The sequence below is a fragment of the Staurois parvus genome, unplaced genomic scaffold (genome assembly GCF_062004578.1).
Source record: "Staurois parvus isolate SC_StPar_1 unplaced genomic scaffold, SC_StPar_1.0 ptg002263l, whole genome shotgun sequence".
Taxonomy (NCBI): domain Eukaryota; kingdom Metazoa; phylum Chordata; class Amphibia; order Anura; family Ranidae; genus Staurois; species Staurois parvus.
The window spans coordinates 98,978-120,489 of NW_028320059.1; the positions used below are offsets into that span (position 1 = coordinate 98,978).

The 21,512-nt window shown below is 46.4% G+C and overlaps 1 protein-coding gene across 1 annotated transcript in view; it reads right to left on the bottom strand.

Moving 5' to 3' along the window:
• Nucleotides 1–1,211: 1,211 nt before the first annotated feature.
• The window catches only part of OPLAH (5-oxoprolinase, ATP-hydrolysing), an 88,484-nt gene continuing 68,183 nt past the window's right edge, over nucleotides 1,212–21,512 (bottom strand). The window contains exons 19-27 of the mRNA XM_089665612.1: nucleotides 21,022–21,196; nucleotides 18,330–18,514; nucleotides 14,229–14,375; nucleotides 11,150–11,284; nucleotides 10,897–11,046; nucleotides 6,413–6,570; nucleotides 4,834–4,994; nucleotides 4,657–4,754; nucleotides 1,212–2,790 (exon numbers count right to left, since the gene is read on the bottom strand). Of these exons, the coding sequence (XP_089521738.1) occupies nucleotides 2,641–2,790; nucleotides 4,657–4,754; nucleotides 4,834–4,994; nucleotides 6,413–6,570; nucleotides 10,897–11,046; nucleotides 11,150–11,284; nucleotides 14,229–14,375; nucleotides 18,330–18,514; nucleotides 21,022–21,196 (1,359 nt within the window). The 3' untranslated portion in view covers nucleotides 1,212–2,640. The remainder of the gene's footprint in view (nucleotides 2,791–4,656; nucleotides 4,755–4,833; nucleotides 4,995–6,412; nucleotides 6,571–10,896; nucleotides 11,047–11,149; nucleotides 11,285–14,228; nucleotides 14,376–18,329; nucleotides 18,515–21,021; nucleotides 21,197–21,512) is intronic.

The following is a 21,512-nucleotide window of genomic DNA, read 5'->3' on the forward strand; positions in this document are numbered from 1 at the left end:
GAAGGAAAAAAAAAGCAATTGTCTGAGTCCTAACTACATACAAAATTTGAACCCCGAAGAAGGGGTAGATCTTCGAGCCCCCAAAACGCATTGGACATTGTATATTTCCTTGTGGTGTAATTATTTGGAAGATACATGCCCAGTGCAAGGAGCAAAAAAGCAGTTGTCCTAACTATAAACAAAATTTTAACCCTCGATGAAGGGGTAGATCTTTGACCCCCCCAAAACGCATTGGTCATTGAATATTTCCTTGTGGTGTAATTATTTGGAAGCTAAACTCTCAGTGCAAATCACAGAGGAGCAAATAGCAGCTTTTTCATTTGTTCCAAATACAGTATATATAATATTTGAGCCCAGAAAAAGGAGATCTTTAAGCCCTCGAAACGCGTCACCCATTATATTTTTCCTTGCGGTGTAATTATTCAGAAGATAAATGCCCACAGCAAAACACCCTGAAGCAAAATAGCAGGTTTTTGCAAATTTTTCCCACATATATACAATATTTGAGCCCAGAAAAAGAAGTTCTTTGAGCCCCCGAAACGCATTGCCCATTGCATTTTTCCTTGAGGTGTAATTAGTTAGAAGACAAACACTAAGTGAGAAACACCCAGGAGCAAAATGGTAGTTTTTGAGTCTTTCCAACTATACAATATTTGAACCCTGGGGAAGGGGGAGATCTAGGAGTCCTTGAAACGCATTGGTTGTTGTATATTTCCTTGTGGTGTAATTATTTGGAAGATACATGTCCAGTGCAAATCACCCAGGAGGAAAAAAAAAGCAGTTGTCTGAGTCCTAACTACATACAAAATTTGAACCCCGAAGAAGGGGTAGATCTTCGAGCCCGCAAAACGCATTGGACATTGTATATTTCCTTGTGGTGTAATGATTTGGAAGATACATGCCCAGTGCAAGGAGCAAAAAAGCAGTTGTCCTAACTATAAACAAAATTTTAACCCTCGATGAAGGGGTACATCTTTGAGCCCCCACAATGCAGTGACTGTTGTATTTTTCCTTGTGTACAATATTTGAGCTCAGAAAAAGGAGATCTTTAAGCCCTCGAAACGCGTCACCCATTATATTTTTCCTTGCGGTGTAATTATTCAGAAGATAAATGCCCAGGGCAAAAACACCCAGAAGCAAAATAGCAGGTTTTTACAAATTTTTCCCACTTATATACAATATTTGAGCCCGGAAAAAGAAGATCTTTGAGCTCCGAAACGCATTGCCCATTTTATTTTTCCTTGAGGTGTAATTACTTAGAAGATAAACACTCAGTGAAAAACACCCAGGAGCAAAATGGTAGTTTTTGAGGCTTTCCAACTATGCAATATTTGAACCCTGAAGAAGGGGAAGATCTATGAGCAAAAAAGCAGTTGTCCTAACTATATACAATATTTGAACCCCGGGGAAGGGGGAGATCTAGGAGTCCTCGAATCGCGTTGGCGTTGTATATTTCCTTGTTGTGAAAGAGAGACTTTGGACTCTTTGTTCCTCGGTCTGGCTCACCCACCGGAGTTTTTTCTTTGGGTCCCCTAGCTAAGGGGTGGCCTGTTTGTATTTTTCGATCAGCCATTGCTCACTATAAGAATCCGATGGTCTTCAGTCATGAACTATTGTTGGATTGAAGCCAGCACTTGGCTTGGTTTTTGTTGTGGTCGGTGTCCCCGCCGGGGAGATTCACACTCTCTATTGGCTCTGGTTACCATTATCTCCAGTACAAAAACTGACTGGGAAGCAGGGGCGGACTGACAACTCATGGGGCCCCCAGGCAATAGGGGATCATGGGGCCCGTGTCCTTGCCCACACTCAAAGCACGCCCAAAAAAGCCTATAAAAAGGTACCAGGGGCATTTCATGGGGCCCCCTACTGACCCCGGGCAGTGCCCGAGTTTCTGAATGGTCAGTCCACCCCTGGTCCGGGAAGAGCGGATATAGTGAATGTAGGGTCCAGGGAGAGTGGATACAGTGAATGCGGGGTCCGGGGAGAGCGGATACAGGGAATGTGGGGTCCGGGGAGAACGGATACAGGGAATGCGGGGTCCGGGGAGAGCGGATACAGGGAATGCGGGGTCTGGGGAGAGCGGATATAGTGAATGCGGGGTCCGGGGAGAGCGGATATAGTGAATGCGGGGTCCGGGACAGGGGTGGACGGCCAACTCATGGGGCCCCCGGGCAATAGGGGATCATGGGGCCCCTGTGTCCTTGCCCAAACTCAAAAAAGCCTATGAAAAAGGTACCAGGGGCATTTCATGGGGCCCCCTACTGACCCCAGGCCCTCGGGCAGTGCCAGAGTGCTCGAATGGTCAGTCCGCCCCTGCTGGGAAGCCAACATTCTTGAGTTATCATCAAGAGGAATAAGATGGAAATCCTCCGATGGGGACACCTGTTCAAGAAGGGATCTCCTCCTACTTTGAAGAGCCCTCTTCTGGGACAGGAAATAAATTGAGGGGAATCCCCCTGATGGGGAACAGATAGCAAAAAAAACTAAGGAAAAAAGTTCTGGCTCTACATAAACGTATGTGCCTGTGAAGAAGCCAGATCCGGGGCCATTGTCCTTCTACTTCGAACAGTCGCCAACTGCCGGCAACCTGGAGGCATACGGTATCTCATGCCTCAGCGACCACACCAGCTCTTTGTTCTGTCATACAGTCTCCTGTGCCATGCGATAATCGAAGACACTTCCCCGCTCAACAAAGCTGCGCTGTGGATTCTCCTTAGGCATTAGGGTGTCGCCATCTTGGTTCCCATCGCCGTATCCTCCTCCTCCGGGGGTGTGAAGGGTGAAGATGTCCTGGGCAGAGCGGAATGGAATATTCAGAAGATGCATTTTATAATTCACACATTGGTTTTCCATCGGACAATTGACAATTTGTTTACTCCGCCTCAAACCAGGCAAATCCCATTACTGTAAATGGAGGCAAGCTGGGGTAACAACAGTCCTGGAGGAAGGAAGGAAGGAGAAAAAAAAGAAAGGAATGGGGGAGGGGACAGAAGGATGAATGGATAAGGAAGGGAGGCGGGAGAGAGGAAGGAAGGGCAAGTGGAAGGAGAGAAGGGATGGGAGAGGAGGGAAGAGGGAAAGAAAAGATGGGAAGAAGGAAGGAAGGGAGGGAAAGGAAGGGAAAGGGAATGAAGGGAGAGAGAGGAAGTAGAGGAGGCCGGGGAAGGGAAAGAAGGAGGCAAAAGCTAGAGTGTTACTAAACTCTGGACCCCGCATTCACTATATGCGCTCTCCCCGGACCCCGCATTCACTATATCCCCTCTCCCCGGACCCCGCATTCACTATATCCGCTCTCCCCGGACCCCGCATTCACTATATCCGCTCTCCCCGGATCCCGCATTCACTATATCCTCTGTCTCCGGACCCCGCATTCACTATATCCGCTCTCCCCGGACCCCGCATTCACTATATCCGCTGTCCCCGGACCCCGCATTCACTATATCCGCTCTCCCTGGACCCCGCATTCACTACATCCGCTCTCCCCGGACCCCGCATTCACTGTATCCGCTCTCCCCGGACCCCGCATTCACTATTTCCGCTCTCCCCGGACCCCGCATTCACTATTTCCCCTCTCCCCGGACCCCGCATTCACTATATCCGCTCTCCCCGGACCCCGCATTCACTATATGCGCTCTCCCCGGACCCCGCATTCACTATATGCGCTCTCCCCGGACCCCGCATTCACTATATCCGCTCTCCCCGGACCCGCATTCACTATATCCGCTGTCCCCGGACCCCGCATTCACTATATCCGCTGTCCCCGGACCCCGCATTCACTATATCCGCTGTCCCCGGACCCCGCATTCACTATATCCGCTGTCCCCGGACCCCGCATTCACTATATCCGCTGTCCCCGGACCCCGCATTCACTATATCCGCTGTCCCCGGACCCCGCATTCACTATATCCGCTGTCCCCGGACCCCGCATTCACTATATCCGCTGTCCCCGGACCCCGCATTCACTATATCCGCTCTCCCTGGACCCCGCATTCACTATATCCGCTCTCCCCGGACCCCGCATTCACTATATCCGCTCTCCCCGGACCCCGCATTCACTATATCCGCTCTCCCCGGACCCCGCACTCACAATATTCACTCAACATGGAAATGCAATTATTTTAGTAAATATAAACTGCTAAATACCTTTCCTCATCAGCAGTATATAGCAGTCTCATTACTTCTATCAGTGTCCAGCTGAGCACTGATTAATCTTGTAGGAGCAGTTTTCATTCTACCCTGATTTTTCTACGAGGCTGCATAACCCCTGACCCTCTGTCTGGACAGTGCTGATTGGCCGTATGCTGATCACATGCACCCTCCCAAGAAAAAAAATACAAAAAAAAACCCTAATACACACCAAACTGAGCAAATGCAGATTGCCCCCAAGGCTCTGTTCTATCAGCAGATGGATTAGGGACAGGAGAAGGGGAGGATCAGAGGGGACAGGATCAAACAGCCTTTTTGTCAGAAGCCAATCCCTCCTCCCCATCTTTATCCCCTTCTGCTGGATTCGGACATATGGTCGCTCCCCTGCAAGGTCATGGAGTCATGGCTGTCACAGGAAAGATGGATGTGTCTCTGACACAAGAGCTGCGGCTGGTTTAACTACAATAAGCGAAAAAAAATAAAAAATAAACACACAATCTCTCATCCTACCCCGGGCTCTAAAGGAACAGAGGTCTTCCCTCCCAGGTTAATGGTTCTCCCATCACAGCGATGGAGGAGGTTGAGGCCGGTGTCTCCAGGGGACCCACCTATAAAATATGGAATAGATTCATGAGGAGACATTTCAGTCACAGGAAAGAATGAAAATCAAACTATCTGTACAATAACCATTTAGTCCGTAGGGTTGGAATACTCTCCGCTCAGTGAGAACCGACAAAATGACATTTTCTCTGAACATCAGCTCCCGAATGACTCCATCTCCTCCTGTAAATTTCCCATCACCCCCTGAGCCTGGACGCAGCTCAAACCGCTTGAGGACCACTGGGTACCTACATAGGAGAGAGCAGAATGCTGTATTTGAAAAAATTATCCTGGTTGCACAGAAGCCAGTACATTTCTTCGTCTATGGTGGACCTTCCCTGTTGTCTGGGAATTCTGGACCAAAGTATATTGCATTACCTATACAATGTATGGAAACCAAATATACAAGAACTTCTATAAAGCTCCACTGAATCATATCAAAAAATATCAAAAAGTAAATTCCAATTTCTAGACCATCTGATTATTACTGCCAAACAGACAATAGCCGATTTTGGAAAACCCAACACATCAACATTTCCAAATAAAGGGAGGACTATCCTAAACCATGGTTTTTGAAAAATTGATGGCTAAGCTCACTGCTAAAGTGCCTTTGTATGAAAAGTTTGTTGAAAAGTTTGTAAACCTTGGGCACTTCGTTCTTCCCTGCCAAGTTTTGATGGTCGTCTCTCGGCGCTCTTCTACACCAAAGTTTTGATGGTCATCTCTTGAAGCTCTTACCCACCAATATTTTGATGGTCGTCTCTCGACGCTCTTCTCCACCAAAGTTTTGATGGTTGTCTCTTGACGCTCTTCCCCACCAAGGTTTTGATAGTCATTACTTAATGCTTTTCTTCAAAAAAGTTTTGATGGTCGTCTCTTGACACTCTTCTCCACCAAAGTTTTGATGGTCATCTTGATGCTCTTCTCCACCAAGGTTTTGATAGTCATTACTTAATGCTTTTCTTCAAAAAAGTTTTGATGGTCGTCTCTTGACACTCTTCTCCACCAAAGTTTTGATGGTCATCTCTAAACGCTCTTCCCCACCAAGGTTTTGATAGTCGTCACTTAATGCTTTTCCCCACCAAGGCTTTGAAGGTCGTCTCTTAACACTCTTCCCTACCAGGGTTTTGATGGTCATCTCTTGACTCTTTTCTCCACCCAAGGATTTGATGGTTGTCTTTTAAAGCTTATCTCCACTAAAGGTTTGATTGTCATCTCTTGACACTCTTCACCAGCTATGTTTTGATGGTTGTCTCTTGACCCTCTTTGCCACCAAGGTTTTAAGGGCCATCTCTTGACACTCTTCCCACCAAAGTTTTGATGGTTGTCTCTCGAGGCTCTAAATCATTCTAACAATTGGTTGGTGGACCTCTTGGCCCTCCCTCGGATCTACTTTAATGTACAATTCATGAATTAGTCTAGGAACCAGCACCATTGAGAACCTATTCCCACCTGGGCTGCCTTAGACCAATACACATAAATGCATGTAAAAGCATCAGAACTGAAATGTGTGAATGGGCCCAAAGGAAAATGCATTTCCATTGACAACAGAAGCGAGTGAAAGTGCCAGTTTTCATGCTCTCAGTACATCAGTAACCTTAACCCAGTCCTATATATGCAATATGTACACAATCTAAAAATCACACACAAGTATTATTCACCATACCGCTTCTCCAGGATCTCTGGGTCAGTAATTCGGGTGTTGGTCATGTGACTGTGGATTCCACTTCTCCCATCCCAGTGTGGTCCAGCGCCAGCACCTCCAGCTACCGTTTCATAGTAACCGGTCTTCTGGTTCCCAAAGGTGACGTTGTTCATACAGCCCTGTACAGCACAAGACAATTCACTTTTATCCTACGGAGAGCCCAAAATCACAGATTACCCCACACTAAACAACTCTACAGCTTCTAAGGGGAGTCCAGGCTCACAAATGAGAAAAAAAAAAAAAAAAACACACAAGGAATGGGCGTTTGAGCAATACCACAATAGGTCAATGGAAAATAAGAGGGAAAAGATCTTCATTTTTGCTTCCCACCACAATAAGGCCATAGGTGCCCTTAAGGTCTTAGCTTTCAAATGTATACCGGAAGGTTCTCTGACTGAGAATGAGAGGTGTACACTATTATGCAGAAGAGAAACCTTCTGGATTTACAAGCTGGGGTCTAGGTCTCCTAATGAGGACATAGACCCCATGTTTTACATAGCTCTAACTCTATATAGCTTAATTTTTAACATTTAAAAAAAAAACATTGTGAAATAATATTTATTCTATATACTGGGGGTTTTTTTTTTTATATTTTTTATTGGTTACTGTCAGCCAGGCTACATGGGGTTAACCATTTGGGGGGTTGGTCCAATTCCTGGTTTCCCCTTTAAATTTAGTCCTTTGGGCCGGCTTGAGTCATGGGACCTGACAAAGGGGCCTGCCCTGAAACATGTAGTCACCAGACTCTACCAGCTGTGTCTGGTTACCCACCACTGAGGCTTGACCTGGTTTCCACTTCTGGTCTGATAGTGACTCCAGTCCCTAACTGACCGGCAATACATCGTTACTGGTGCCCTCAATACGGCACCTCCCTGGGACTACTTCCACCCTCACTCTGCATCACTTCTGGTCCCCGCTGACCTCACTTCTGGTTGCAGCGGACCGAATGGAGTCCCCAACAGCCAGTGTCACCACTGCTGGATGTTCATCTGCAGACATTCGGCGTGATCCTTTTGTCTATCACCATTACACTGGACATCGGCACCATTCCCCTTTGTGGTTATGGGATATCTATGCAGGAAACTCTGTGGATCTGTCGCTGTGGCAAACTGTGATGAATATTTTAATACTTTAAGTTTATTAAATTGTGACTTTTAATTATTACGCCTGGCTTTCCTTGGATTTCCTGATTTATGGTTTTAATTAGTAAGTGACTTGCAGGGCATGGCACCCCTGGTTTTGTATTTTTTCTGTGCAGGCTCACAAATAACCCCATACTACTCATCTCTACAGCTTCTAAGAGGTGTCCAGGCTCACAAATAACCCCATACTACTCATCTCTACAGCTTCTAAGAGGTGTCCAGGCTCACAAATTACCCCATACTACTCGTCTCTACAGCTTCTAAGAGGTGTCCAGGCTCACAAATTACCCCATACTACTCGTCTCTACAGCTTCTAAGAGGTGTCTAGGCTCACAAATTACCCCATGTTACTCATCTCTACAGCTCCAAACCCAGATTAGGCCATACTACTTTTACCTACAGCTCCTGAGAAGAGTCCAAGCTTATAGATTACGCCATACTGCTCATCTCTACAGCTTCTATAAAAAGTTCAAGCTCATTAATTACCCAATACTACTCATCTCTACAGCTTCTGAGATCAGTCCAAGCTCAAAATAACCTAATTCTACTCTCCTCTGCAGCTTCTAAGATCAGTCCAATCTCACACGTTACCCCAACCTAATCATCTCTACAGCTTCTGAGAAGACAAGCTAATTAGTTGTCCATGACTACTCTTCTCGTCAGATTCTAAGAACAGTCCATGCTCACAGATAACCCATTACTACTCATTTCTACAGCTTCTAAGGACAGTCCAAGCTCACGTTACCTCAACCTACTCATCTCTACAGCTTCTGAGAAGACAAGCTCCTTAGTTGTCCAATAATACTCTTCTCATCAGATTCTAAGAACAGTCCATACTCACAGATAACCCAATGCTACTCATTTTGACAGCTTCTATGGACAGTCCAAGCTCACAGAAGCTGTAGAAATGAGTAGTATTGGGTAATTAAGGAACTTGAACCCTTCTTAGAGCTCATACATTACCCCATACTACTCAACTCTACAGCTTCTGAGAAGAAGACAGGCTCATTGGTTATCCAATACTACTCTTCTCGTCAGATTGTAAGAAGAGTTCAAGCTCCTTAATTACCCAATACTACTCTTTTCTACAGCTGCTATGAACAGTCCATGCTCACAGATAACCCATTACTCATTTCTACAGCTTCTGAGAAGAAGACAAACTCATTAGTTATCCAATACCACTCTTCTCATCAGAGTCTAAGAACAGTCAATGCTTACAGATAACCCATTACTACTCATTTCTACAGCTTCTAAGGATGGTCCAAGCTCACACGCTACCCCATGCTACTCATCTCTACAGCTTCGGAGAAGACAAGCTCATTAGTAATCCAATACTACTCTTCTCGTCAGATTCTAAGAACAGTCCATGCTCACAGAAGCTGTAGAAATGAGTAGCATTGGGTTATCTGTGAGCATGGACTGTTTTTAGAATCTGACAAAAAGAATAGTATTGGATAACTAATGAGCTTGTGTTCTTCTCAGAAGCTGTAGCAATAAGTAGTATTGGGTAATTAAGGAGCTTGAACTCTTCTTAGAGCTCACACATTACCCCATACAGCTTCTGAGAAGAAGACAGGCTCATTGGTTATCCATTACTACTCTTCTCATCAGATTCTAAGAAGATTTCAAGCTCCTTAATTGCCCAATACTACTCTTTTCTACAGCTGCTATGAACAGTCAGGGCTCACAGATAACCCATTACCAGGGGTGGACTGACAACTCATGGGGCACCCAGGCAATAGGGGATCATGGGGCCCCTGTGTCCTTGCCCAAACTCAAAAAAGCCTATGAAAAAAAAAAAAAGGTACCAGAAGCATCTCATGGGGCCCCCTACTGACCCGGGCCCTTGGGCAGTGCCCAAGTTTCCAAATTGTCAGTCTGCCCCTGCCAATTACTACTCATTTCTACAGCTTCTAAGGACGGTCCAAGCTCACACGTTACCCCATGCTACTCATCTCTACAGCTTCTGAGAAGACAAGCTCCATAGTTGTCCAATACTACTCTTCTCATCAGATTCTAAGAACAGTCCATGCTCACAGATAACCCAATGCTACTCATTTCAACAGCTTCTAAGAACAGTCCAAGCTCTCGTTACCCATTACTACTCTTCTGAGAAGAAGACAAGCTCATTGGTTATCCTATACTACTCTTCTCATCAGATTCTAAGAACAGTCCATGCTCACAGATAACCCAATGTTACTCATTTCAACAGCTTCTAAGAACAGTCCAAGCTCTCGTTACCCATTACTACTCTTCTGAGAAGAAGACAAGCTCATTGGTTATCCAATACTACTCTTTTCCTCAGATTCTAAGAAGAGTTCAAGCTCCTTAATTACCCAATACTACTCTTTTCTACAGCTGCTATGAACAGTCCATGCTCACAGATAACCCATTACTGCTGATTTCTACAGCTTTTGAGAAGAAGACAAACTCATTAGTTATCCAATACTACTCTTCTCATCAGATTCTAAGAACAGTCCATGCTCACAGATAACCCAATGCTACTCATGTCTACAGCTTCTAAGAACAGTCCAAGCTCACGTTACCCCATGCTACTCATCTCTACAGCTTCTGAAAAGAAGACCAGCTCATTAGTTATCCAATACTACTCTTCTTGTCAGATTCTAAGAAGAGTTCAAGCTCCTTAATTACCCATTACTACTCATTTCTACAACTTCTAAGAACAGTCCAAGCTCACGTTACCAAATACTACTCATCTCTACAGCTTCTGAAAAGAAGACAAACTCATTAGTTAGCCAATATTACTCTCCTCGTCAGATTCTAAGAAGAGTCCAAGCTCATTTATTACCCCATACTACTCCTCTCTACAGCTTCTAAGAACAGTCCAAGGTCACACTAAGCATCTCTATAGCTTCTGAAAAGCTCACACAGTACTCCTAGTTACTAATTTCTACGGCTTCTGGTCTACAAACTGGACCAAGCTTGTTTTGTAAAGTGAAAAGTGTTTTATTTGCGAAGAAAACTATTTTGATGCCAACTTAGTCTGGTCTTTGTGGTGTTTGCCAATTATGATATCATCCCTTCCCCATCTATCTAAAGTTGAAACTTTTTTTTTTTTATAAAGGATTCATGTTGTTTGGATAAAGGGTTAGACCTCCGTCAGGTTTTGATTTTTAGAACATGTATAACCTAGGTGTTGGATTCATCTATTAACAGTGACTGAAGAAGGTCACTCTGATTCATCTGTATCTGGGGGATTCCTCCCTTTCCTTCTCTATTCAAAATTATAACAAAAACGTTGCAAGACACTTTTAGCTCCCTCTAAACACGGCTCAGTCCCACCTGTGATGCTGCACAGACTTGAAAGGCTTTAAATATGACATCCACAATTCTCTGTGATGTCAACACATTTCCTCCAACAACAGCAGCATCCAGTGAGGGGTCAAGGATGGATCCTTTGGGAATGATGACTTTGATGGGCACAAGACAACCCTGAAGAAAAGAGAGACAAGGAACAGAGAGGCCTTATTTGTGATTTCCTTTCATGTTGAAGAGTTCACAGACTTTGTACAATGATGACCTCTGAGACTTCTACCTGATTTAGGGGTATGTCTTGTCCCACCATGCAGCGAAGGCAGTAAATCAGAGCGGAGAGAGTGATGGCACGAGGAGCATTACAGTTCCCAAAAACTTCATGCCCGGAGCCGCTAAAGTCAAATACAGCACTGCCCTAGAATGACAAAGCATCAAAGGTTAGATTTGCCACCATATTTAAAGGAATAATACAAAAACATTAAAAGAATAATACAATATATAGTAAGCGCTCTCAATGATTGTAGCAGCTGAACATTAAAGGAAAACGCATAAAAAAGTACCCAAAATTCATGTATAGACAAAATGCAGCGCTTAAAAGAACATTAGAAATAATGATGAAACACAGTCCAATAAAGGTGCTCCTCGATTCCCAGTGCAAATGGTAGAAATACACACTAACCAGAAAGCGTATAAGTAATACGCATGTGAGCATATATCCTGAAGGTCCCACTCTCCTTTCTGGTCTGGTCAAGGAAGTAGCTGGGAAAGATGGAGATCCTACGCCCTCATGTGGTGAAAGAATGGTCCAGCAGGTCAGAGAAGAATCAATCTAGATAAGCCTCCCCCTTCTCAGGAACTGACACAGGGATCACTTAGGGCTGTAAGGGTTGAAAAGCCGCTCAGAGTGGAAAGGCTTGATAGAGGCCTAATCCAATGTCTATAAAAACGCATATCTCAAAAAATGCATAATAACTGTCTCAACGAATGTAAAGAAGCTGGAGATAGAGGCCTAATCCAATCATCTTAGACCATTCCTGAGTATGTTAATTAGTATTACTTATACTACAACATTAACAACATTACTTATACGCTTTCTGGTTAGTGTGTATTTCTACCATTTGCACTGGGAATCGAGGAGCACCTTTATTGGACTGTGTTTCATCATTATTTCTAATGTTCTTTTAAGCGCTGCATTTTGTCTATACATCAATACAAAAACATTCATATGCAGGGATTTTTTTTCTCAAAAAATAGGTGCAGGAACTCCCCCCTTCTGAATCACTTCTGGTTTCCGCTCCCTACCCACCTCTGAGTACAGTCCCCTGGTTCCTACCCACCTTCCAGTACCATTCCTTATAGAGAATACACAGGCAAGTATTTTGTGGTGCCAAGTCGTTTGTATGGAATTTGTTAATGGTAACAAAAAAAAACAAAAAAAAAAAACAGTACAATAGATCCCCCGCAGCCAGCAGCAATAGACCCCCTTACCAGCAACAATAGATTCCTCAGGCAACAATGGACCCCAGCAACAACCCCCAGCAGCAACAACAGATCCCTCAGCAGCCAGTATCAAAAGACTCTCCAGCAGCCAGCAACAATAGACCCCTCCCTCAACAGCAGATTCCTTCCAGCAACAATAGATCCCCCCCAGCAACAGACCACCATGCAAAATTAGATTCCTTCCAGTGACAATAGATTCCCCAGCAGCCAGCTTCAACAGACCTTCCAGCACATCCCAGCATCCCTTTCCATTACATACATTAAATGCTGGAGGTGCTGGAACTGCTTTCCCCCAATTCTCACTGAAAAAAACCCTGTTCATATGTAAGGTTCTCGTTTCTCCAGGTCATGGTGAAGCTACAAGCAGAAAGTCACATTCAACTAGACTTTGTTCTTTAATTTTGAAAAAATAAATTTGCAAAATATATGGCAGGCCTTCCAGCTAAATGTAAAATTTATTCCAAGCTTGCCAAAAGGCATATGCCAGGAATTGTGAAAAAAGCATTTGATACTTTGACACTCCTAAGACCCAAAACCCATAGTGTTTCTTTGAAACACTCAAAATGGCATTGCCAGGTTCTCTACTTCCCAGCCCTCAGTTATTCTGGCAGATCCATCTTACCAGGAGGCACTGGGACCCTCTGTCAGGGACCACGGCTCCAGGGTCCGCGATCGCGGCTCCGTCCCTCGCGCATGCGCAGTGGCGGAGGATCGCGCCGGGACACGGGCACTAGGTCCCGGCGAGCCGCGGCTGACAGGACGCCGCGCATGCGCAGTAGGAGCCGCGGGCGCGCCTCAGGCGTCCAATGACAGCCGGGGGCGCGTCCTAGCCGGCCAATGACAGTGCAGGGCGCACTATTTAAAGATGCCCTGCACTGTCACAGATTGCCGCAAGGTCTTCTGTGATCCTGAGTTCCTGCACCTATCCTGTGACCCTGATTGACCCTGACTATTCTGCCTGCTCCTGCGTTTGGCCCGGATTGTCCTGACTACTCTGCCTGCCCCTGCGTTTGACCCGGATTGCCCTGACCATTCTACGGATTGACTTCCCTGCTGACCCTGCGTGTGACCCGACTACTCTCGCCTACCGATTCTGTACCCCGCTTACCCTCACGGGCCCACAATCCGTTACTACCCTGCTGGGGCCGCCATCCTCTTCATATCTGGCTCTCCCGGTACCTGTCCCCAAGGGTCTCCTCAGCCACTGGCGGGCCTGCTCGGAGGTCGTGACCTGGCCAGGGACTGTTTCAAGTCCATCCCCACCATCAGGGGCTCTGGTGAAAGCACAGCCCGGGCTTAGACCCCACGCTCTGAGTAGGTCTGTCAGTTGGCAGCCTGAGGCACCACCTGGCGGATCATAACACCCTCAGTATCTCACCTCACCATTGGCACTAGGTGTTCCCACCTCCTGGAGAGGAATCACTCAAAACCCCATCAAACTAGGTGGTATACTACCCAACCAGTAGCCCCAATACAAAGCAGAGTAGCATCAGCTTTCCGCTTCTAGACTCTAGGTTTAAAGTGTTTTTTGGGCTTTTGGATAAGATCAAGTGTAAATAAAGGCTTTAGAAAGCCAATATGTCTCTGAATGCATAGGGCCCTAAATGCAAGTATCACTTGGTACAGTTTTCAGACCCATACAGCTGGACTTTGTCAGGCTTCAGACAGCGGGCCTGGACTCCATACCTGTCCTTTATACTTCCATACCTGTGCCTCCAAAGTGCACTAAAATGCCTTCATGCACAGCAGCTAGATGCCCCCCTGTGCAAGGGGCCTAAATGAGGTATGATCAAAGAGCTGCAGATGCACAAAAAAAAGTCAAGTCTTTGAATAGTTATTATTTAGTTATGTCTTATTACCTCATCCTTGTTAATCTGCACCTTCAGTCTAATTGGAGAGCCGTCATCCATAAAATCCACAGACTCCACCTCCAGCGCTCCCGTCTGCTTCTCCCAGCGGTCAGCGAATGCCTTCAACATTTCTCTCACCGCCACCTCGGCGTTGGCCTGAGGATGGACAAATTCAAATCAAAGATTTAAAAGTCTTTTTATATTATGGCAGAAATATCTTTATGGAAATGACAGATCTATTGGGTCACTTCTCATGCGCCTCATCTCCGATACAATATATTTACAAACAGAGGCGGACTGACCATTTGGAAACTCGGGCACTGCCCGAGGGCCCGGGGTCAGTAGGGGGCCCCATGAGATGCCCCTGGTACCTTTTTCATAGGCTTTTTTGAGTTTGGGCAAGGACACAGGGGCCCCATGATCCCCTATTGAGGGCCAGGGGTCAGTAGGGGGCCCCATGACATGCCCCTGGTACCTTTTTCATAGGCTTTTTTTTAGTGTGGGCAAGAACACAGGGGCCCCATGATCCACTATTGCCCGGGGGCCCCATGAGTTGTCAGTCCGCCCCTGTTTACAAAGATTGGTGGACACCTGACCACCACTCCTGTATGACCTTGTTCAACATCCTATTCTAAATCCATGGATATTAATATGGAGTTTCATCTTCCTCCCCCATGACAATTTTTATTATTATTATACAGGATTTATGGCACCAACAGTTTGCTCAGCGCTTTACAATGTAAGGGAGACAATACAGCAACAATACATTTCAGTACAGAAGGAATAGGAGGGCCCTGCTCATGGAGCTTACAATCTAAAATAACGTAGCTGGCCCTCTTTGTGGCTTTAAGAGCCTCCACTCCTCGGGGAAGACTAAATACTTTCCACAAGATTTTAGAGGGCGTCTGTTCCCATTTGTGAGATCAGGTACTGATGTTGGATGAGAAGACCTGGCTCACCATCAAGGTTCCATCCCAAAGGTGTTCAGTAGGGTTGAGCAGTGGTGTATTTAGGTTTTGTGCTGCCCTAGGCAACACGAAAATCGCCTGCCCACACGGACACCGGCCAACACCACCCCTCCCGAGGAGAAAGTCTGACATTGCCCAAGAACACCCTCCCCCCCGGCGATAGAGAGAAAGACACTCCTCTTATCTTCACAGCCTCAGACATCCCTGGGAACGGGGTCAGGTTCTACATAGACCATCAAGGAGCCCGCAGCCTCTCTTGGATCCCACCTGGTCCCCATGGTATGCTTATCCCTTCCATCATCCCTTCTTCTAAAGGGAGGTACTGCCCCCCTGAAAAATGTCGCCCAAGGCAAGTACCTTGTTTGTCTTGTGGTAAATACGTCCCTGGAGTTGAGGTCAGGGCTCTGTGCAGGACACTCAAGTTCCTCCACACCAAACTGGTTAAACCATGTCTTTATGGAGCTTACTTTGTACACAGGGGCACAGTCATTCTGGAACGGAAAAGGGTCTTCACCAAACTGTTACCACAAGGTTGGAAGAGCACAATATTCTACAATGTCTTTGTATGATGGAGTATTACCAGGTCCAGGGGCGGACTGACAACTCATGGGGCCCGTGTCCTTGCCCAAACTAAAAAAGCCTATGAAAAAGGTACCAGGGGCATCTCATGGGGCCCCCTACTGACCCCGGGCCCTCGGGCAGTGCCCGAGTTTCCAAATGGTCAGTCCACCCCTGACCAGGACCCTTCACTGGAGACACATAACTCAATAATTTTGAAACATGTCCAAATATCCACATGGCCATTCTAAGAAGATGTGGTAGCAACCTTGTATTAGTGGGGTCAATAAGTAAATTCTCATGTGCCCTATCAACTATATTGCATTTTTAGTGGGTAGCAATAAAAAACTAAAATATCGTACGATGTATAAAATCAAACATATTGTCACTTAATTTTTTGTTTCATAAAATATATTGCTTGGAAGAGGGAATCATTTCCAGCCTAAAGGTTGTAATGTTCACATCCAAAATTGCAAATGTGAGTCACCAATTTGAGAAGCAACACGGGAGGCAGAGACAGGAAGTGAAAAGGGTTGAATGCTTTGATATGTTTATCACAGTTACTCGTGATGCTGGTCCCACGTATCTAGGGGATAATGTACACTATATTGCCAAAAGTATTGGGCCCGCCCTCCAAATCATGTGATTCAGGTGTTCCAATCCCCTCCAATCATGTGATTCAGGTGTTCCAATCCCCTCCATGGACACAGGTGTATACAATCAAGCCCCTAGACATGCCGACGGCTTCTACAAACATTGGTGAAAGAATGGGTCGCTCTCAGGAGCTCAGTGACTCCAAGCGTGGTCCCGTGATAGGTGGCCACCTGGGCAATAAGTCCATCCGTGACATTTCCTGGCTGCTAAATATTCCACGCTCAACTGTTAGTGGGATTATAACAAAGTGGAAGCAACTGGGAACAACAGCCACTCAGTCACCAAGTGGTAGGCCGCGTCACATGACAGGGCGGGGTCAGCGCATGCTGAAGCGCACAGTGCGCAGAAGTCACCAACTGTCTGCAGAGTCAATAGCTAAAGACCTCCAAACTTGGTGTGGCCTTCAGATGAGCCCAACAACAGTGCGTAGAGAGCTTCATGGAATGGGTTTCCATGGCCGAGCAGCTGCATCCAAGCCTTCCATCACCAAGTGCAATGCAAAGCGTCGGATGCCGTGGTGTAAAGCACGCTGCCACTTGGCTCTAGAGCTGTGGAGACATTGACTCTGGAGTGACCAATCATGCTTCTCTGTCGTCTGGCAATCCGATGGACGTGTCTGGGTTTGGCGATTGCCAGGAGAACAGTACTTGCCTGACTGCATTGTGCCAAGTGTAAAAATTGGGGGAGGGGGGATTATGGTGTGGGGTTGTCTTTCAGGGGTTGGGTTGACCCCCTAGTTCCAGTGAAGGCAACTCTTAAAGCATCAGCATACCAAGACATTTTGGACAATTTCATGCTCCCAACTTTGTGGGAAGAGTTTGGGGATGGCCCCTTCCTGCCCCAACATGACTGCCCACCAGTGCACAAAGCAAGGTCCATAAAGACATGGAGGAGCCAGTTTGGGGTGGAGGAACTTGACTGTCCTGCACAGAGTCCTGACCTCAACCCCATAGAACACCTTTGGGATGAATTAGAGCGGAGACTGAGAGTCAGGCCTCCTCCCCCGACATCAGTGCCTGACCTGACAAATGTGCTTCTGGAAGAATGGTCCAACCTTCCCATAGACACCCTCCTAAACCTTGTGGATGGCCTTCCCAGAAGAGTTGAAGCTGTTATAGCTGAAAAGGGCGGGGCCAACTCAATACTGAACCCTACAGACTAAGACTGGGGGGCCATTAAAGTTCATGTGCGTGGAAAGGCCGGCGGCCCAATACTTTTGGCAATATAGTGTATGCATGTTGAGTATGCATTGTGCTTGGGGGGGCTCCTGTAGCACAGCAGAATATTTCCTATAGGGCAATGTTATTTATATCATTACAGCTCTTTTGTTGTTCTTTCAGATGACAGATTCACTTTATGTCACAGTAATTCTACATATGCTGACAGACCAGGGAAAAAAAAACAAAAACTTTGGCAACTGTTATAACAACTAAAATAAGCCATTCTAAACCTGGGTTTTATGGAATTCTCTGGTTCTTCCAGATGTTGCCAGAGGTTCCTTGAGCTGTGACTGATTAACCTCCCATTTTATGGTGTCTGCATAGCTAGAGGACCAATGCTCTTTTGGCAAAGTACATAGCATGACTTCAAGTATCTTGTTGGCTTCCTGAAGGGTGGCACTTTTTTCTACTGACTACCACTGTAAGGGGGGAACTCTTCCTAAAGACCACCACTGCAAGGTGGAAATTCTTTCTATGTACCACCATTGTAAGGGGGGAATTCTTCTTATAGACCACCACTGTAAGGGGGGGGAATTCTTCTTATGGACCACCACTGTAGGAATTCTTCCCGCTGACCACCAATATAAGGGGCCTTATCCCTATGACTCCTGATGAACTGGTTTTAATAAGGGTACCCCAAGTCCTGAAAATTATTTCAGAGGTTCTTCTGGGATAAAAAAGGTTGAGAAAGACCGGTCCAAATTATTCACCTGGATGTGTGCCATGTACGCCTGAACCACTTCCAGTCCATAGACATCAATGAGCTCATTCACAAGTTGACTTCCCTTCTGATTGGCTGCCACCTGCGCTCGCAGATCCGACAAATTGTCATGGAGGTTGCGTGTCCCACTACTGCCTGGGATCAAACTTGGAGCCATCAGCGCCTCTGTAACGGCTGAAAAAAACACAAGAGAGGTCAGGTATGAAACACACAACCGGTATACACATGCTATACACACAAGCCCTACAGGTTCTCTTTATAATGCCTCCTCCAATGACAATTCACACGCACACACTCAGCTTTGCAGTGCATTTCCATCATTCCTTTAGTCAGAGACTTGGGAACTACCAAATACTTCCAGGTAGAGTGGAACACATGACATTACCTCTTTCTCCAAGGATATAGCATTTTGTACTTGCCTAGGGGAGGGGAGAAGATCATTAACTCCTTATAAGCTCCAGCAAAAAGGTTACACAGGGATAGGGGCGTATTTACCACAAGGCAAACAAGGCGTTTGCCTAGGGCAGCATTTTTCAGGGGGACAGCGCCACCCCCTGAAAGAAGGGACACGTGCAGAGTGGGGACCAGGTGGGATCCGAGAGAGGCTGCTGGCTGCTTGATGGTGTATGCAAAGCCAGACTCTCATTCCCAGGGAGCTGTGAAGGTGAGTGTCTCTCTTGCCGGAGGGGAGGGGTGTCTGGGGGGGGGGGGTGTGGAGGCTGGTGTATGGGGGGCAATGGTAGCGGAAGGCTCTCTTAGGCGGGTGGGGGTGTTGTTGGTCAATGTCAGGCTCTCTCCACAGGGGGTGAAGTTGACCGGATCTCAGCAGGTGAATAGGAAGGTGCGGGAACCCATTCTAGCTGAGTATCAGTGAGCTTGTGTTGGAACATCAAGAGAACCTGTCACTTTACCCTAAATGGACCCTTTTTAAAGCATGAGAGTTTGTAGTCACTGGGTCATTACAAGCACCACTAAACACACTGAAAAGCTGCAAGCAAATTTTAATAGGACTTTTCATTTTATGTTTGCCATTCCACATTTCATCTATATACGTCTTTATAGATTCCTCATCTGGTGGCCATGTCTACAGCAAAGGAAGGTTCGTCATGTTGAGGATAATTCACAAATTATTATTACACAATATTCACAAATTATAATTCTGTAAAGCATCATTAGGCTGTGTGTGGAGACATGGATGAGATTCTTTGAGGTGTCTTTTGAGGAGAGCAGGACAAGGGGACATCGGAGGAGAGGACACATGATTCATGAGAAATGATTGGTCAATTAAAGGTTCTTATTAGGAAACGAAATTACAAATGCAGTATATATAAAATTTTAGATACATGTACACTCATGCACTTGTATTGGGCCGCCGGCCTTTCCACGCACATGAACTTTAGAGGTCTCCCAGTCTTAGTCCGTAGGGTTCAATATTGAGTTGGCCCCGCCCTTTGCAGCTATAACAGCTTCAACTCTTCTGGGAAGGCTGTCCACAAGGTTTAGGAGGGTGTCTATGGGAAGGTTGGACCATTCTTCCAGAAGCACATTTGTCAGGTCAGGCACTGATGTTGGGGGAGGAGGCCTGGCTCGCAGTCTCCAGTCTAATTCATCTCAAAGGTGTTCTATGGGGTTGAGGTCAGGACTCTGTGCAGGACAGTCAAGTTCCTCCACCCCAAACTGGCTCCTCCATGTCTTTATGGACCTTGCTTTGTGCACTGGTGCGCAGTCATGTTGAAACAGGAAGGGGTCATCTCCTGGCAGTACTTGAAGTACTGTTCTCCTGGCAACCGCCAAACCCAGACACGTTCATCGGATTGCCAGACAGAGAAGCGTGATTGGTCCCTCCAGAGAACACGTCTCCTCTGCTCTAGAGTCCAGTGGCGGCGTGCTTTACACCATGGCATCCGCCGCTTTGCATTGCACTTGGTGATGGAAGGCTTGGATGCAGCTGCTCGGCCATGGAAACCCATTCCATGAAGCTCTCTACGCACTGTTGTTGGCTCATCTGAAGGCCACACCAAGTTTGGAGATCTTTAGCTATTGACTCTGCAGACAGTTGGCGACTTCTGCGCACTGTGCGCTTCAGCATGCGCTGACCCCGCCCTGTCATGTGACGTGGCCTACCACTTGGTGGCGGAGTTGCTGTTGTTCCCAGTTGCTTCCACTTTGTTATAATCCCACTAACAGTTGAGCGTGGAATATTTAGTAGCCAGGAAATGTCACGGATGGACTTATTGCCCAGGTGGCCACCTATCACGGGACCACGCTTGGAGTCACTGAGCTCCTGAGAGCGACCCATTCTTTCACCAATGTTTGTAGAAGCCGTCTGCATGCCTAGGAGCTTGATTGTATACACCTGTGTCCATGGAGGGGATTGGAACACCTGAATCACATGATTGGGAGGGGATTGGAACACCTGAATCACATGATTTGGAGGACTGGCCCAATACTTTTGGCGAGATAGCATATATTTATACACATGCTCACACGCCAAGCTGTCATGAGATACTTGTAGTTTGATAACAGCTGGAAGGTGACAAGTTGCCGGTCCAGCAGACAGTATCGCCCTACTTTATCAACACATAACTAATCAGTTTGCCTCTCGCCAACCCTAAAAAGGAATTACACATCCCAGTATGCCTCCCTTGCTCTAGTGTTTCCTGGTATCACAGTCCTCTGACCTTTCTCTTGGAACTGTCCATCTTTCACCAGCTTAAAGGAAATGAACACTGCTCCTTCCTCCTTCAAGGACTTGGAATGCGGTGGCATGGAGCCTGGCGTGATCCCGCCAATGTCAGCATGGTGCCCACGGGAAGCCACAAAGAACACCGGATGTGGAGCTTCAGGACGGAACACCTGCAGTATAAGAAGAGGAAAATTAGATGATTATAACATGGTGGCATCATGCTGGGAACAGGAATAAAGGGGTGGAAGTATAAAAAGGAGGATGTAACGGACCCCAGACACCCACAACTGGATATCTCCGTCAAGAAGCTGCTTCTCAGGCTCTGGAACATGAGACCAGTGAATCTGGCTATTGTTACCCCAAGATCCAGACGACACCAGATTTGAAGTAAACCAGGAGGTAGACTAGTTTATTTGAACACAGATACAAGATATATACACTCAGGGGACAATCCCCCCTCCCTGCATAATGACACAGGGCGGGGCA